The following is an 18,719-nucleotide window of genomic DNA, read 5'->3' on the forward strand; positions in this document are numbered from 1 at the left end:
AAAGTATTATTGCTTTTGGGAATAAGCAGGAAAAGTATTATTCCTCAGGAAGAATCTTTTATACTCAAAGCTTTGTTGTATATTTAGACTCCTTACTGACAAAGATTTCATGTAGTATCAAGTATAGGACTGGTCAGTTGCCTGAGACTTTCCTTTCTCATTCCAGAGACCCTACTTGTAATTGAGGATGAACTGGGTCATTGACGATGGTTAAACAGAAGAAATACAGTAATTCAATGACAAAAGGCATGAGAAAATACCCCCCTTCAATACACATTCATGACTAAAATCCAACATTTAAGGGAGCATTTCAAGTTATTCCCATAATAAACACAAGGTCAGAGAAAGAAGGGCAACACTCTGCATTCCACCTGCCCAGGTTCCAGTGAATGAAGAGCCAAGAAAAACAGTAAAGGAGCATGGATAGTAGAGACCAGATGACCTTCATCATAGCCACTCCACTCCTAAACACCTGAGCCCTCACTGTGTTTCACATGTTGACTACCAGTCCTAAAATCCAAAAACAGAGAGCAGAGGATTAACCACTTGTTGAGTCACTCAGAGTCTCCTCATTTTAATGTGTGTGACCAAAAATGACAAAAAGCAGTCTCTGCAGAAAATAAAGTCTACCTTCTCAATTAGCCATGTCAATGAGAGAAAAGGGCAACATGGACAGTTGGCTTGAAGCAAGAAGTTCTTCAGAGTTTTGGAAACTGAGTTTACTTTACAGAATAGAAATATAATTTTATTTAAATCTAAAGCAAAACAAGATTTACACCTTTCAAAGTTGTGGAAATTGAACCATTAAAGGTTAATAACTATTGATCCATGGCTTAAGAGAATGATGATCAGGTATCTACAAAAAAGAGAAATATAAAAAGTAAGAAGTTAAAAGATGAAAAATTCCATTCTGTCATGCTGATTTTTTTTTCCATATACATTGGAAAATGTGACCATGCCCACAGGTTTTTCATGACATAAAAGCATCCTAAAGTAGAACACAAGAAATTTCTCAGGCAACGTAACTCTGCTTTTACTAAAAAGCTGGGTAGAGGGTAAAAAAAGTAAGTAGTAAGAACAGAGAAGGACACATCAAGAAAACAAAAGCAATCTGGGAAGACAGAGTACATAGTCAAATAGACTGCCCTAACATCTAGATCCAAGAAAGAAGTCAAAATGAAGGGGCAGAGAAGAGAAGGCAGGTCACCTACTTGTGCTCATCATTCAAGATGTGAACTTTAAAGAACCGAGGCTGGATTTCTTCAGGCTTGTTGTCAGCTGGAAGGGATTCAGGAGCAGGAAGCCACATGTTGAACTCTGCCAACCAGTTCTGAAGAGTATTAACCTATCAGAAAGCCAAGTCAAAAAAGAGTCCTAAGAAACAAGTTCAGCCAGGCACAGTGGTGCATGCCTGTAATCCCAGTGGCTTGGGAGGCTGAGGCAGGAGGATTGTGAGCACTTTAGCATGGCCTGAAGCAACTCAGCGATTCCCTGTCTCTAAATAAAATATAAAAAGGGCTGGAAAGTGGCTCAGTGGTTAAGTGCCCCCTGGTACAAAATTTAAAAAAAAGAAAGAAAAAAGAAAAGAAAATGTGGTTAAGCACCCCTGGGTTTAATCCCCAGTGCAAAAAAAAAGAAGAAGAGAAGGGGGTGGGGGTGGGAAGGCAAGCTCAGAGCTGATTTCATCAAGCTTTTCAGTGTCTGGTGAAGACTTTAACTAGAGTTCTTCAGAGCGATGACTATATGGTGTCTTCCCCCAAACCCTTACCGGAACAATGGCAAGGACTGTTTTGGCTGGCGTATGGCGGAAGAGGACATCAATGAAGGAGATCACTTGCAGAGTTTTCCCTAGACCCATGCTGTGGGCCAGGATACAGCCAAAGCCACTACTGGTCTTAAACCTCTCCAGTGACTCCACGAGGTTATCATACAGGAACCGGATCCCGCCAATCTGGCCAGAAACAGAAATAAATGTCAGAGGGACTAGAAAAGACCAGGGCTCTATTTGTACTCACTTTGGAATTAGTCAGAATTAAGTAAATGAGTAGATATTACAACACACAGCTGGTGTGGACTCCACAGAAGTTTCCCTATAACCTGGAGAAAACAGAAAATCATTCATCCGGTACGACGTCCCACCTGATATAAGGATCTGCTGTACCAAATTCCTGATGGGGGCTTTCATTCAGCCTGGCTGTCCTCAGCCTCTTCCAGACAGCTCATTCCTTAAGGGGCAATTCTTGCTGCTGCAGTTCTTAAGCTGAGTGTTGTTCTACCTTCATGGAACTTTCACCCACTGGTTCTAGATCCAGGCTTTGGATCAATACAAACTATTCTTTTCCCAACTATTAGAAAGTCCCTCTGACATCTGACAGTCATATCTGTTGTGAATTCATGCCTTCCTAATCAAAGCCCTGCTCTTTTAGAGAGCCTCTCGAGCTCCTCATTTTTGATCCCACAGAGGAGTACAAGAGCTGTTAGGCCAAGAGCTCCAGCAATTTCTATGTGTCAAGGAAAATCTTGTCTCTTCTCTTTCCCCTACCCTTCATATTCACAGGAATCTTGAAGTGCCAACTGCTAGGAGAAAGGATCAGGCTATTCCAACAGCTATTCTACAGGATCAAACTTGTACTTTACAGAATGTGATACTAGTAACCACAAACAGGCAATGAAGTTCCCAGCAAGGAAATAGGAAAAGAAAAGGAGGGTAAGATTTGTTGTACCTGATGAGGTTTCACAGCCCGTGCCAACTGTGGGGCGAGGAAGACATTTTCCTCCTCTGGAGGGTGGTTCAGGTTGACAAGAACCCGCCCAAGAGCATCATGCTGGTTTAAGGCATCATTCACATGGGTGCCACCCTTCTCCTCTTCCTCGTCCTCCTCGCTGACAGACTCACTGCTGTCCACAATGTGAAGAGTGTCCTCCTCTCCAGAGCTCAGTTCAATCACCTCTGAGACACCAGTAAAACAAAACGAAAACCCAGAGAACAGAGATAATTTACTGGTGGTAATCAGAAGTGTGTGTATCCTTAGTTAGAATTTATCATTAGTTATAAAAATTTTGATTCCCCCCCCTTCCATCTTCAAGCTAAGGAGAAAATTTACATTTACTAAAGTAAGTCAGGGAAATCTGTCAAAGCTATGCTCCAAACCAAAAGAATAAGAAGTGAACTCTTTTTTTCAAAAGTACAGTCAATCTCAGATGAACACCTGGTCAGGAGGAAGGAAAGGCACCTCCAGCTGGATCTTACCATCTCGACTGCTTTTTTCATCCTCACTGCCACTGCTACTGTCCAAACAAATGACTTCCTGGGCCAAGACCCGAGGAGGCAGTTGAGGACCATCACTTGCTCTTAAGACAATTTCCTCTAGAAAAAGAAAGACGGAAGGGAATGTCAAAACCACATTGCTATCATCAACCTGATCTCTAGAAAAATCCCTTTGGCATGTTAAGATACAAAGTTACAGAAAAAAAAAATCACAATAAAATCAATTTGAGTACTTCATTTTTATCTATTTCTACTTTCAAAATCAAATTCTTCTGATGTGTACTCAAAAGAAGCTGAATGACTTTAAAGGATTCCAGGAGGCCACAATCTTACTACAGGTCTTTCTTTTACCACTGTGCAAGCCCAGGGCCTCTTTTCTCTGCCATCTCCACTGCTTACCAGGGAGGAACTCTAGAGGAACAGTAGGAATGGGGGCTGCATAATCTTTCCTCTGCTGCTCCAGGCGCTTCCTTCTTTCCAACTCTTCCTGCTGTGCTGCTTTGGTAACAGGCTCCAATTGATCCTCCCGCAGTAGCTTTCTAAACATTAAAAATAGCAATTGGGTTCACTTAATATTTGGGCAAAGTAATGTCAAGATAAAAAGGAAATGACCACTGCTAAGCTCAGAGAATTGACAGAGGAAGAGAAGAAATCATTTCAGCCCCATCAAACCTATGCAATGGGCAGGGTTGGGGGGTGGGGTGCTTCAAGCTCAGATAGTACTAGGCTAACATACTTTTCATGTTATTTAACTTCCTGACAGATGCCCCTGTGGACTTTTCTTTGTACATACAAAATATCGAGAGTAAAATAGGGTAATATTGTTTATAAAACTGAAAACTGGCATTAAAAATAAAGTTTTTATGTGGAAAAGAATTAGAGGGATTCTACATCCTTAAGTTTAGAGTAAATATCTTTAAATTGTCATTACATTTTAAAAAGAAAAAGTGGGGCAGGAGGTAAAAATGATATTCATCTCCTTTCAATGGCACAAGGTGTTATTTGGCAAAAGGAAGAATTGTTGGGGATTTGGAAAGTGAAGGAAGCTCACATTTATTCATCTTTAAACTCAAGGAAGAAGTCTTGTCTGGGGCCAGAAAGACCTGCGCCATCTAAAATTGAGTTCTAAGAAGATGAGAATTCAATTTTCGCTTTTAAAAATCTCTTCTAGTTTTGAGAAAAAGATAGATAGATAGACAGACAGACAGACAAACAAATGAAAAAACAGAAAGTCCAACTCAGAGCACCCTTTCATCCTCAATTGCTACCCAAGACCTCCTCAGCAGCAGTCAAGGCCCTTCCACATCCTCTCTGCATCCTCCTCGGACAGCTTAAGCCACTGGTCCTCAGCTGCACCTTCACTATTAAAGAGGGCACACAGTTGAGCACTTTCTCCTTCAGAGAGAGGTCACTCCTGTCCAAACCAGTCCTTCTGCTACTGCTAACCTTATGATGAAGGGAAATACTTCTACTCCTTACTCTCTCCTCTTACCCAAAGCACAACTCACCGTATGTTTCTTCTCATGTGAGAGGGTTTCTGAGCTCTCTTCTTTTTGGGGTCCTCAGAGGCTAGGATCTTGCCTTGGGGGCGCTTAAGCTGCTCTGAAGGCTCAGACTGAGATGAGGTAGTTGAAGTGCATCGCGGCGGCCGCTGTCCATCTTCCCCCAGGTGGTCGTGTTCAGTGCCACACATGCCTTCCAGGGATTGGTCTGAAAAAACAAGGGGAGAAAGGTGGTTGTACTGGGAGTGGGATTTGATTACAGACACTCCTGGGTTCAAATCTCAACTCAGCAACTTAATAGTTGGTAACCTAACACAAGTTAAGATCTCCCTGAATGTTAACGGATTTATCTATTAAATGAAAATAATGATGCCTACCTTACAAGGCTGTTGTGAGTACTAAATAGTGTGTGTGCCTAAAACCAAGCCTGGCTCAGAGTAGGACTACAAAAAATGAAAGCTATCAAATTGATACTATTTATCAGGATTAGGAAGCTTCAAGGCCTCAGAATACTCAGAATGGCACAAAGCTGAGCAGCTGAGTTCCAAACACAGCTCACAATCACTTGTGTGACTCGAAGCAATTCCCTTCATCTCTTGCCTTCTTCCATGTCTTAAAGTGTTCACCCTTTCAATTTGTTGACCATTTAATGAGGGATTACAATATGGCAAGAACTATCCTACATGCTTCAAGGAATATTTTCAAGACTTCTTCCTTCCAAAGATGTTTGTTTTCTATTGATGGAGATAAGTCATATATAGACAGATAAAACATGGCAAGGTGTACTTAATATTACAGAAGGAGCAGATCAATAGACCTAAAGAACTTAGAGGTTTAAAGCATCATTTTTTAGCCAAAGGTAATTAAATAAACCAAGAATAATTATGTTACAGTTACAGGAAATACAAGGCTATTTTATGTAATAAGCACACAGGAATTATATCATATTGAAGATAAAATGTGACTGAGGCCTTGAAAGATTAGAATGTCTAAAGTAAATACTTGATAGGAAAAAAGGAAGAGATCCCTGAATGACATTTGTTGCATCAAATACCAGCAAGGACAGGGGTCAAGGCAGGAGGGTCCATGTACACAGTCCCACGCCTCAGCCTGCTAAAGCAGCATTCTGCTAAATGTGCAGGCCTTGAGAATCACTTAAGCCATAAAGCCTGTTCTTAAATCTGCCAGAACCCCCAACTACACAACCAAAAGGTCTTTCCCAAAGGTAAGAGCAATTTGAAACTAGAACACAAATGCCAAAACCAAGCAATGGCACTTGGCCCTTATGGAGGAAGGACCCAAATATATTGTGTTGGTGACTGTGTTTAACCAAACTACAGACCTTATTTGGATTTCACCAGTTTTCCACTAATGTCTTTATTTCTGTCATAGGATCCCATCTAGTACACTATGTTCCCTGTAGCTGTCACGTCTCCTTAAACTGAGGCAGTTACTTAGCCTATTCTCATGACTTCGATAGTGAAAAAAACACCAGATGCTGGTCACATGTTTTTTTAGACTGTCCCTCTAACTTGAGTTTGACTGTTGTTTTCTCATGATTAGTTTGGGGTTATAACTTCTAGGGGAAGAATATCACAAGAGGTGAAGTGCCCTTCTCATCACATCTTATCAGACATACATAACTTACATTTTGATCACTTGATAAATGTGGTATTTGCTAAGTTTCTCCACTATAAAATAACAATCTTTCCTTTTCTATATTTTATTCATCAGAAGTCTATCATTATGCTCAGTCTACATTCAGGAGAAGAGAATTAATAAGCTCCATTTCCTGGAAGGAAAAATGTTAAGAAGAATTTCAGAATATATGCTAAAACCAAAAAAAAAAAAAAATACTTGGGGAAAGAAACTTTGAGGCTATACAACTAACCTTTCTTAAGTTTTGCTTGTAATACTGAATTTCGTATTTAATACTGAATTTAATATTAAACCCAGGGTGCTCTTCCACTGAGCCACATCCCCAGTCCCTTCTATTTTTCATTTGAAAGCAGGTGGCGGGGGTGTACTGGGGACTGAATCCAGGTATAGTGGGGTACTGTCCTGGTTTGGGGGTATAGAGAGGAGGCTAATGTCGTCACTGTGAAAGTGAGCAGATGGGTGTGTGTGCATGCCCATTCATTCACATGTAGATGCTTGAGGTGATTCACTCCCCTACAGCAACACTGGCAGCATCTTCATTTGCCCTCATTCTGAGGGACCATCAAAGGTTTCAAGCAGGCTGCCTTTGCTTTTTGAACACCAAACGGGAAATGCCAAGGAAGGAATCAGTTGAGGAATGCTCAGAATGGGACCTAAGCAATGGAACATAAGCAAGAGGTTAAAATGCCATACTCCCTTCACCATTATCAATGGATCTACAATAAGCTTTTTACAAAAGGCCTTATAGAGAAAGCTGAGCACAGGGTGGCAAGAAGCATTAAGAATGTTGTGTAGGGCTGGTGCTGTAACTCAGTGGTAAGAGTGCTTGCCTAGCATGTATGAGGCACTGGGTTCAATTTTCAGCACTCAATAAGGAAGCCTGGTTCCATAGCTTCTATATCCAGCCAGATGTTAAGAGCTGTAGCTACAGCTCTGGAATAAAACACATGATACAGAGTCATGAGTTCAATGCTCAGCCCCTCAAAAAATAAAGAAAGAAAAAGGATGCTTCAAGGTAGAGCTCCAAGTCAGACTAGCTGCCCTCCAAATTCATGATCCTCTTCCATCAGTCCTTTCTGACTTCTGTCTGAAACACTATAGGAGGAAAGCTCAGCATTCTGTTTTCCTTTAAAAGAACTCAATCTTTTAGGCACCCCAACCCTCCAAACATTTTCATATTCCTCCTAACTCACAGCTAAAAATGCTTCCCTTCTAAAAAGGGAAGCCAACAAATGAGTAGCTGGATGGACAGCAGACTCCTAAGGAGGGAACAGCCATCGCTAAATGGCCACTTTAACCAACATTGCAGCTTGGGCCACACACCAACCACACTTGCGGCTGGGTTGGCACACTTCAACTTAGTGTTTTGCTGGTTCCTCTGAAATGGGTCTGATAATGACCTTTGATACTCTCCTGATCTTGCTTGTTTCTATTTCATAAGTAAATCAGTTGAGCAATCATTTGGAGGTACAGTTGGAGGTAAGGTTATATAGTAGGCAGATAGTACAGAAATCAGAATATAGAGAGCAGGTCTTAAAGGTCAGGCCAAGGGATCTGAAAATGATCAATAAAAACTTGTTGCCAACTATTGTATTCCTTGTTCTGGCTTCTGCATGGCAGAGTGGGCTGCTCCGGGGAAGAGAAAGAACAGAACCTGCTGGACTTTCAACATCACAGATTCACTATCAAACATTCATTCCAAGTTATAAGGCCTGGCTTTGTGTACTCCCATCTGACATGGGGTTGAATGTAGCCAAGTATAACAACAATATTAAAATGATCAAAGTATATAATTCTTAAGCACACTTAGTTCAGATATGAATTCCCCCCTTTCCTCTATACAAGAGATATAGGTCAAAACCAACTCCACTCCTTACTGCCCAGCATTCTTTGAACAAATCCTCACCCTCTAGGTTCAACAACTATTCTTGTTAAAGAATTTTAGTTTAAACATGTACTAATATTTAAAGTTTATTGTCAAGTATGTCAGTGTTTTACAAGCACTTCATTGCTGCTTCATGATGCTTATTATGAAGTTTCTGAATTTTAGATAATATTATAAGCTGAATGTTTAATAAACTATTCTTATTTTTTTAATTCTATAATTAAATTTTCCCTAAGCCAAAATGTTATGTCGCTATATGCTCTTTTGTACCTTCTGAATATTGAATCATTTAAATTCACAACTTAAGCAAAAGAACTTTCAAAAACTAACCCTCCACAATTTTAGAATATAACCCATCCACTGAGAAAAAAAAGAGACAAAGTCCAGCAACTAAGTAACAAGAAGCTGGGCATGGTGGTGCATGCCTGTAATCCCAGTGAGTTGGGAGGCTAAGGCAGGAGGATTGTAAATTCAGGCCAGCCTCAGCAAATTAGTGAGGCCCAAAGCAACTTAGTGAGACCCTATCTCAAAATAAAAAATAAAAATGGTTAGGGATGTGAACCTTGATTTAATCCCTAGTACCAAAAAATAAATAAGTAAGTTAACAAGACATGTTTTGACAGATAATAAATGTAAATTAGTATCTACTTGGCTTAAAAGTCAATGACTGGGGCTGGGATTGTGGCTCGGTGGTAGAATGCTACCACCTAGCATGTGTGAGGCACCAGGTTCAATTTTCAGCACCATATATAAATAAACAAATAAAATAAAGATCTATCAATATCTAAAAAGAAAAAAAAAAGTCATTAATGACTACTACCACCCTAACTCAGGATCACAGAGTCAGACCCGGATGCAAATACTTCTGAACTTTCTCCTTCACGAGAGCCAGCCATGAACAGCAATCACCAGAATTATATAAACACCAAAGAACACTTACATAAGCTTCTTGGGAATGAGTTATAAGCCACACCACAAATTTTACTAGTCAAACCAATGGGGGAGAATCTTCGACATTTCATTCAATGAGGGCATAAGGTATAAACACTTTCAGGGCCCTTCCTCTTCTTCCTCTTCTCTATAAAAAAAAATTAGTGGATTCCAAGTTTCATCACATTTCCTGATGTCATGTGATAAAATGCATACATCACTACCTTTGATGTATGTGTGCTAAAAACTGCAACTATTTTTGTTTTGGCAATACTTGGAATTGAATCCAGTGGTACTTTACCACTGAGCTACAACCCCAGTCCAAAACACCTAAATTTGAACACAGCTTAATATTTCAATCCTGGTTTACAAAAATACAGGAGACAATGAACTATAAACAAAACCACAGGAATACAATCAACAAAATTAGACTGTGAATCCTTTCCTTCTAGAAATAAATTGCAAGGAAAAAACAAGGGAAAGTTTACAGATTAAAGAGATATAAAAGACATATTCAACTACATGTGGACCTTGTGGGGATTTGAATAAATTAACAATGAAAATAATTTTTAAAGATAATTAAGGATTATCTAAATGTTTCATGATATAGGAACTACAGTTTTAAAAATTTTAGGTGTTGTAATGATATTGTGTAGATTTTGTTTTGTTAGGACTTGAGATATATAGATATAAATATATATGTACATATGTATTAGGGAATATTATAAATACACTCTGAAGTATTAACAGGAAAAAATTTTATAATGTTAAGAACAGGCTTCCAAATAATTCAAGGTTGGTGGGGGGAATAGATGAAATAAGACTGGTCCTGTATTCACAACAATTGAAGAGAGTAATGGGAAAGATTTTATTCTTATCTCTACTATTTTATGATTGAGATTTTCATAATAAAAATTCACTATTATTTTTTAATTTAAAGTATTGCTTTTGTTTTGTTTTGTATGTGGTGCTGGGGAATGAGTCCAGTGTCTTGGATGTGCTAGGCAAGGACTTCACAACACTGAGCTACACTCCCAACCCTAATTTTAAAAGTTTTAAGAGAAAATAAAATGAAACAAGTATTAACCTCTTAACTATTTAGTTCTCAACTTTTCCTGTGTGCAGCCATAACAACTTGAAAACAACTAATCTATTCAGATTTCAACTTTTCCACATTCGTTAATACACATTTACATATTTCATACTGGCAAATCAATTTATATATATTCTTGAGTGCTCTTCTGTTGGCTACTTGATACGTGCATTCCTTTGACATAGCCCACATACTTGCTATTTCTTATTTTTCATTTGTATCTATAGTGTCATAAAACATCTTGGTAGAAATTAGTTTTTCCTTTTATTTATTTTGGTACAATCCAATACAGCTGGAATAATTAGAAAACAGTTTTGCAAGCAGGGGTTTCTATCTTCATATCAGATAAAGTAGACTTTAAGCCAAAGTTAATCAGAAGGGACAAGGAAGGACATTTCATACTACTAAGGGAATTATACATCAAGACATAACAATTGTGAATATTTATGCCCCAAACAATGGAGCATCTACGTGTACCAAACAAATTCTTCTCAGTTTCAAGAATCAGACCACAACACAATAATACTGGGTAACTTGAACATGCCTCTATTACCACTGTATAGATCCTCCAAACATAAACTAAATAAAAAATATATAGAAGTAAAATATACAATTGATAATTTAGACTTAAGAGACATATATAGAATATTCATTCATCAATGATTGAATACACTTTCTTCTCAGCAGCACACAGATTCTTCTCTAATATAAACCAAGCCATGTAAGCTATCACATAAGTTGGCACACAATTGTAATATTACCTTAATGTATTTTTAGCATCTGTAGGGTTACTTTGATAGCTCCCTTTCCACTGATATTAATTTTTGTGTTCTTGCTTTTTTTCTGATTAGAACTGTCTGATTTTTATCAAATTCTTCTCTATTTCATATATTTTTGCTCCAACTCTTGCTTTTTCCTTCCGACTACATAATTTGAAAATCATTTTTTTTAGTTTCTTTTTGATACAAGTAGTTTGTTCATCTGAGTACTGTTTCATCCCAGAAATCCTGGTATTTTAAGCTTTTATTATCATTTAGTTCTAAGTACTTTTTATTTATTTTTCTTGTACTTTCTTCCTTGATCTCTATAAGTATGCCATTTAATTTTGAAATAGTTGACATGTGGAGGTGGGGTTCTGTTATGGTTTGGAAATGAGGTGTCCCCCAAAAGCTCATGTGTGAGACAATGCAAGAAGGTTCAGAGGAGAAATGGTTGGGTTGTAAGAGAAAATTAATCTCTGAAAGGGATTAACTGAGTGGTAACTGAAGGGGGAAGGTATGACTGGAGGAAGTGGGGAATAAGGGTGTGGCTTTGGGATAATATATTTGGATCTGGCATATGGAGACCTCTCTCTCTGCTTCTTGATCACCATGATGTGAGCTGTTTCCCTCTGCCACACACTCCATCCCAATGTTCAGCCTCATCTTGAGCCCTGAGAAATGGAGCCAGTCTTCTATGGACTAAGACCTCTAAAACTGTGAGCCCTCAAATAAACTTTTCCTCCTCTATTGTTGTTATAGTCAGATCTTTTAGTCAAAGCAGTGTAAAAGCTGACTAAAACAGGTTCTACATATCTTAAGGTGATTGAATTCTAATGTAATAAATCATGCAGGAAACATAGTCTGCATGGTTTCAAACTTTTTTAAAAAGTAACGGAAATTTTTATATTGATTGTATTGGTTACATACATCTCAAAACTGATCAAATTCCATACTTCAAATATGTACATTTTATTGTACTTCAATTTTACCTTAATAAAGCTATGAAAAAAAAAATTAGGTTTTGTAGGTCTAAGATCTCGGTCACAGCTAGTTCATGTTGCCACTGTAGCCCTAAAGCAGTTATACATAAACAAATGAGTAAATGAGTAAGGAAGAACAATTTTGAAAAAGAACAAAGTTGAATGGCTCACATTTCTTGACTTCAAAAGTTATTACTAACCCACAGTAACCAAACAATATGGCACTGGTATAAGGACAGGCATAATAGTGTATTAAAAAGACCAGAAATAGACCCTTGTGTGTATGGTCAAATAATTTTTGACAAAGGTGACAAGACTATTCAATGAAGAAAGAACAGTTTTTCAACCAAGGATGCTGGGAACAGTAGGTATCCACATCAGAATAATGAACCTAATACCATATATAAAAATTAATTCAAATTATATCCATGATCTTAACGTATGTATATACACACATGTATTTAATAGGTCAGGCTTATGAGACAGGCTTCAAAATTAAATCTAGGCTTTACACAGTGCTGTAATTCCAGCAACCAGAAGGCTGAGGTAAGAGGATCCAAGTTCAAAGCCAGCATCAATCAACAATTTAGTGAGACACTGTTTCAAAACAAAAAGTTGAAAGGCTGGGCATTCCCTCTAAAAACTGGAACAAGACAGGGATGCCTTCTCTCACCACTTCTATTCAATTTAGTTCTCGAAATACTAGCCAGAGCAATTAGACAGACAAAAGAAATTAAAGGCATAAAAATAGGAAAAGAAGAACTTAAATTATCACTATTTGCGGATGATATGATACTATATCTAACAGACCCAAAAGGGTCTACAAAGAAACTACTAGAGCTAATAAATGAATTCAGCAAAGTGGCAGGATATAAAATCAACACACATAAATCAAAGGCATTCCTGTATATCAGCGACAAATCTTCTGAAATGGAAATGGGACAACCACCCCATTCACAATATCCTCAAAAAAAATAAAATATTTGGGAATCAACCTAACAAAAGAGGTGAAAGACTTATACAATGAAAACTACAGAACCCTAAAGAGAGAAATAGAAGACCTTAGAAGATGGAGAAATATACCCTGTTCATGGATAGGAAGAACTAACATCATCAAAATGGCGATATTACCAAAAGTTCTCTATAGGTTTAATGCAATGCCAATCAAAATCCCAACGGCATTTCTTGTAGAAATAGAGAAAGCAATCATGAAATTCAAATGGAAAAACAAAAGACCCAGAATAGTAAAAGCAATTCTAAGCAGGAAGTGTGAATCAGGCAGTATAGCGATACGAGATTTCAAACTATATTACAGAGCAATAGTAACAAAAACAGCATGGTACTGGTACCAAAACAGGCGGGTGGACCAATGGTACAGAATAGAGGACACAGAAACCAATCCACAAAAGTACAACTTTCTTATATTTGATAAAGGGGCTAAAAGCATGCAATGGAGGAAAGATAGCATCTTCAACAAATGGTGCTGGGAAAACTGGAAATCCATATGCAACAAAATGAAACTGAATCCCTTTCTCTCACCATGCACAAAAGTTAACTCAAAATGGATCAAAGAGCTTGATATCAAATCAGAGACTCTGCACCTGATAGAAGAAAAAGTTGGCTCCGATCTACATATTGTGGGGTCGGGCTCCAAATTCCTTAATAAGACGCCCATAGCACAAGAGTTAATAACTAGAATCAACAAATGGGACTTACTCAAACTAAAAAGTTTTTTCTCAGCAAGAGAAACAATACGAGAGGTAAATATGGAGCCTACATCCTGGGAACAAATTTTTACTCCTCATACTTCAGATAGAGCCCTAATATCCAGAGTATACAAAGAACTCAAAAAACTAAACAATAAGATAACAAATAACCCAATCAACAAATGGGCCAAAGACCTGAACAGACACTTCTCAGAGGAGGACATACAATCAATCAACTAGTACATGAAAAAATGCTCACCATCTCTAGCAGTCAGAGAAATGAAAATTAAAACCACCCTAAGATACCATCTCACTCCAGTAAGATTAGCAGCCATTATGAAGTCAAACAACAACAAGTGCTGGCGAGGATGTGGGGAAAAGGGTACACTTGTACATTGCTGATGGGACTGCAAATTGGTGCGGCCAATTTGGAAAGCAGTATGGATATTCCTGGGAAAGCTGGGAATGGAACCACCATTTGACCCAGCTATTGCCCTTCTCGGACTATTCCCTGAAGACCTTAAAAGAGCGTACTACAGGGATACTGCCACATGGATGTTCATAGCAGCACAATTCACAATAGCTAGACTGTGGAACCAACCCAGATGCCCTACGGATGAATGGATAAAAAAAATGTGGCATTTATACACAATGGAGTATTACGCAGCACTAAAAAATGACAAAATCATGGAATTTGCAGGGAAATGGATGGCATTAAAGCAGATTATGCTAAGTGAAGCTATCCAATCCCTAAAGAACAAATGCCAAATGTCTTCTCTGATATAATGAAAGCAACTAAGAACAGAGCAAGGAGGAAGAGCAGGAGGAAAAGATTAACATTGAACAGAGACATGAGGTGGGAGGGAAAGGGAGAGAAAAGGGAAATTGCATGGAAATGGAAGGAGACCCTCATTGTTATACAAAATTACATATAAGAGGTTGTGAGGGGAAAGGGGAAAAAAAAACAAGGGAGAGGATTAAATTACAGCAGATGGGATAGAGAGAGAAGATGGGGGGAGGGGGGATAGTAGAGGATAGGAAAGGTAGCAGAATACAACAGTTACTAATATGGCATTATGTAAAAAAGTGGATGTGTAACCGATGTGATTCTGCAATCTGTATCCTGGGTAAAAATGGGAGTTCATAACCCACTTGAATCTAAAGTATGAAATATGATATGTCAAGAGCTATGTAATGTTTTGAACAACCAATAAAAAAGAAAGGCTGGGAATGTAGTTGTGGTTAAGTGCCTCTGGGTTTAATTCCTGGTACCCCCCCAAAAAAAAGAAAAGAAAAGAAAATTGTATACATTCCCCTAATGTCACCATATGTTTTCCACTTTTCTCTTTTAAAGTATTTATAAAAATATATAGATTTTGTAAGGTGTTCTTTTTAATTTCTGTACTTTTTAAACATGACTGAAAATACATGTGCTTATGTTTTAAATTGTTGTTCACTGAAAATAAATACATATCTCCATGACCCAAATGTAAAACCTAAAACCCTAAAGCACTTAGAAGAAAAAACAGGGCAAAAACTTCTTAACACTGGATTTGGCAATAATTTCTATGATATAAAAGACAGAGATAGGAAAGAAAAATAGACAAATCAGACTTTATGAAAATTTATAACTTTTTTTGCACCACAAGGTACTATCTTGCCAGGCACAGTGGCAAATGCGTATAATTCCTGTTCCTCAGGAGGCTGAGACAAGAGGATCACAAGTTGGAGAACAGCCTGGGCAATTTAGTGAGACACTGTCTCAAAAAATAAAAAGGGATGGGAATGTAGCTAAGTGCTCCTAGGTTCAATCCCCTATGTGGGGGACTGGGGGAGGGGAGCAGTCACCAAATTAAAAAGGCAAACAACATATGAACTAGGATAAAATATTTATAAGCCATATATCAAATAAGGGGCTAATATTAGAATATATAAAGAACATCACAACTAGACAAGAAAACAAACACCCTGATTTTTTTTTTTAATGGGAAAGGGACTTGAATAGATACTCCTTGAAAAAAAGAAAGAGGCCAATAAATACATGAAAAGATGCTCAGAAACACTAATCATTAGAAAAATGCAAATCAAAACTATGAGGCAACCATTAGAAGGACTACTCTAAAAAAAACAGAAAACCATAAGTATCGGCAGAAATATAAAATAGCATAGCTGCTATACAGTAAAGAGGTTCCTGAAAAAAAATTACAAGTATAACTATAATATGATCCACCAACTCCACTTTGGATATGTGTCTTTATTTTTTAAAAAATACCTTTATTTTATTTATTTACTTATTTTTATGTGGTACTGAGGATCAAACCCAGGCCTCACACTTGCTAGGTGAGTGTTCTACCACTGAGCCACAACCCCAGCCCTGGGTATATGTCTTTTTGTGTTGTTCTAACAGAACACTACAGATAGTTGTAGATGGACACAATATCTTTATTTTATTTTATTTATTTATTTTTATGTGGTGCTGAGGATTAAACTCAGTGCCTCATGCGTGCGAGGCAAAGTGCTCTACCACTGAGCCACAACCCCAGCCCCCACAGACTATAGAATAATTTATAAAAAGAAAAAAATTAACTTCTCACAGTTTTGGAAGTGAGAAGTTCAAAATCAAGTTTCCAGCATCTGGCAAAAGCCTGTGGCAGTATCATCTCATGCAAGAAGGGTGAGAAAGCAAGAGGAAAGGGAATTGAACTCATCCTTTCATCAGGAACTAACTTCAGAGATAACTGTCTCACTCTCTGCCATAATTACATTAACCCACTCCTTAGGACAGAGTAAGACCTAATCACTTCTTAAAGGTTCCATCTCTCAACACTGTTGCATTAGAGATTAAGGTCCTAACATATCAGCTTTGGGAATACATTAAAACCATAGGACCATACACCTAAAAGAATTGAAAGCAAGGTCTTGAAGAAGTATTTCTATACTTATGTTCATAGCAACATTATTCACAAGAACTAAAATGTAGAAACAACCTAAGTGTCCATCAACAGATGAATGGATACGCAAAATGTGATATATACATGCAATGGATCTTACGTAGCCTAAACAAGGAAGGCAATTCTGACATTTGCTATAGCATGGATGAACCCAGCATACAGCATACTGTAAAATAAGCCAATCACAAAAAGACAATTATAGCATGATTACATTTATATGAGGTACTTAGAATAGCCAAAATCATAAACACAGAAAAAAGTATGGGTTACGAGGGACTGGGGGGAAGAGAAAATGAGGTGTTATTGTTCAACGGGTATACAGTTTCAGTTTTCCAAGATTGAAAGAGTTTGGAGATGGACAGTTGTGATGGTTTCACAAAAAAAATGATTGTACTTAATACCAAAGAACTGTACTCTTAAAATGATTAAGTAAACTAGGTATAATACACACCTGTAATCCCCACAACTCAGGATGATGAGGCAGGAGGATTGCAAATTTGAGGACAGCCTCAGCAACTGAGCAAGACCCTGTCTCAAAATAAAATATAAAAGGGCCTGGGAATGTGGCTCAGTGAGTGGTTAAATGCCACTGGGTTCAATCCCCAATACCAAAATACATATGTATGTATGTATCAAGTATATTTATAAAAAAAAAAAATGGGGAAAAAATAGGCGGCTGATTGCATTTGGTATGTTGCCTTTTATTTTGCTGACCACCACAGCATGTCATCCAGAGAGGCTAAAATGCCTCAGCACTGCTATCAGCAAGATATATAGATATAGATATAGATAATTTCCCCCAAAGTCTTATCCCTTGAAAAGTTTTTTAAAACTTTCACTTCTTCCATTTTCTTGCTTTTGAGATTTTAAAATCATGTCAAGGTTTGATAATCTCAATCCCAAGCTCAACAAAAGCCCTGTCTTCTGGTCACTACATTTTTGGGAGGCAGGGGCAGGGTTAGTTACAAGGGATTGAACCCAGGGGTGCTCCCAACTGAGCTACATCCCCAGTCCTTTTTCATTTTTTGAGAAGAGCGTCTTGCTAAATTGTGGAGGCTGGATTCAAACTAGGGATCCTCGTGCCTCAGCCTCCCAAATCACTGGGTTTACAGGCATATGTTACCACACTTGGCTGGTGCTTTTTTTTTTTTTTAATGTATGTATGTATGTTTGTTTGTTTGTTTATTTATTTGCTGGGTGGGAGTGGGGGTGCTGGGGATTTAACTCAGTGGCAACTTACCACAGAGCCACATCCAAGCCCTTTTGATTTTTAAAATTTTATTATTTTTTTTTTGGGGGGGTGGGGAGAGAGACTGAATCCAGAGGCATTTTTCCACTGAGTCACATTCCCAGCCCTATTTATTCATTTATTTATTTAGAGACAGGGTCTAACTAAATTGCTTAGGGTCTGTAAATTGTTGAGATTGTCCTTGAACTTGAGATCCTTCACCCTCAGGAACTGCTGGGACTACAGATGTGTGTCACCATGCCTGACAGGTACCCTATTTTTTAGGAGGCGCTGGGCAACCACATATTGGCACATGCCTGTAATCCTAGCAACTAGGGAAGAAGCTGGGAAAACTAGCCTCAGCAACTTGTAAGACTCTAAATGCTTTGTAGCAGAAATGGCAAATGGAGTTCAAGAAACTGAAAAAAGCTACTATATCCCCATTCTGTATGCCATTAATTCTCTAGATATCAGATATTGAGGATAAGGGTTTTTTTTAAGATGAAATAAAAAGGATAAAAGGTAGAGTGGGTACCAGAAGTCTATGATTAATTCAAAATTAGGAATTTAGGTTCAACGTTGGTAATGTTGAGTTAGGATGGTAGTAAATTATTAATTTCCGGGTCCTGCTTGAATTTTAAAAAAATATCAATTTTAGCCCAGAGAGAAAATGGCAAATTAGGGGAAGGACACGTTTCCCAGCAGTTCCTTATCATCAGATTTACAAAGTTGGAAAACTGCTCTTCAGTGAAGTAA

At 38.0% G+C, this 18,719-nt stretch overlaps 1 protein-coding gene across 4 annotated transcripts in view; it reads right to left on the minus strand.

Annotated features, from left to right (window-relative positions):
* Rad54l2 (RAD54 like 2) overlaps positions 1–18,719 on the minus strand; it is a 159,120-nt gene that overhangs the window by 20,616 nt on the left and 119,785 nt on the right. For all 4 annotated transcript variants that reach the window (XM_071615676.1, XM_027934025.2, XM_071615675.1 and 1 more), the window contains 6 exons: positions 4,777–4,978; positions 3,668–3,807; positions 3,251–3,367; positions 2,724–2,950; positions 1,769–1,951; positions 1,212–1,345 (listed from right to left, as the gene is read on the minus strand). In XM_071615676.1, coding sequence (XP_071471777.1) covers positions 1,212–1,345; positions 1,769–1,951; positions 2,724–2,950; positions 3,251–3,367; positions 3,668–3,807; positions 4,777–4,978 — 1,003 coding nt within the window. The remainder of the gene's footprint in view (positions 1–1,211; positions 1,346–1,768; positions 1,952–2,723; positions 2,951–3,250; positions 3,368–3,667; positions 3,808–4,776; positions 4,979–18,719) is intronic.

The sequence above is a fragment of the Marmota flaviventris genome, chromosome 8, assembly GCF_047511675.1.
Source record: "Marmota flaviventris isolate mMarFla1 chromosome 8, mMarFla1.hap1, whole genome shotgun sequence".
NCBI classification, from domain to species: Eukaryota; Metazoa; Chordata; class Mammalia; order Rodentia; family Sciuridae; genus Marmota; species Marmota flaviventris.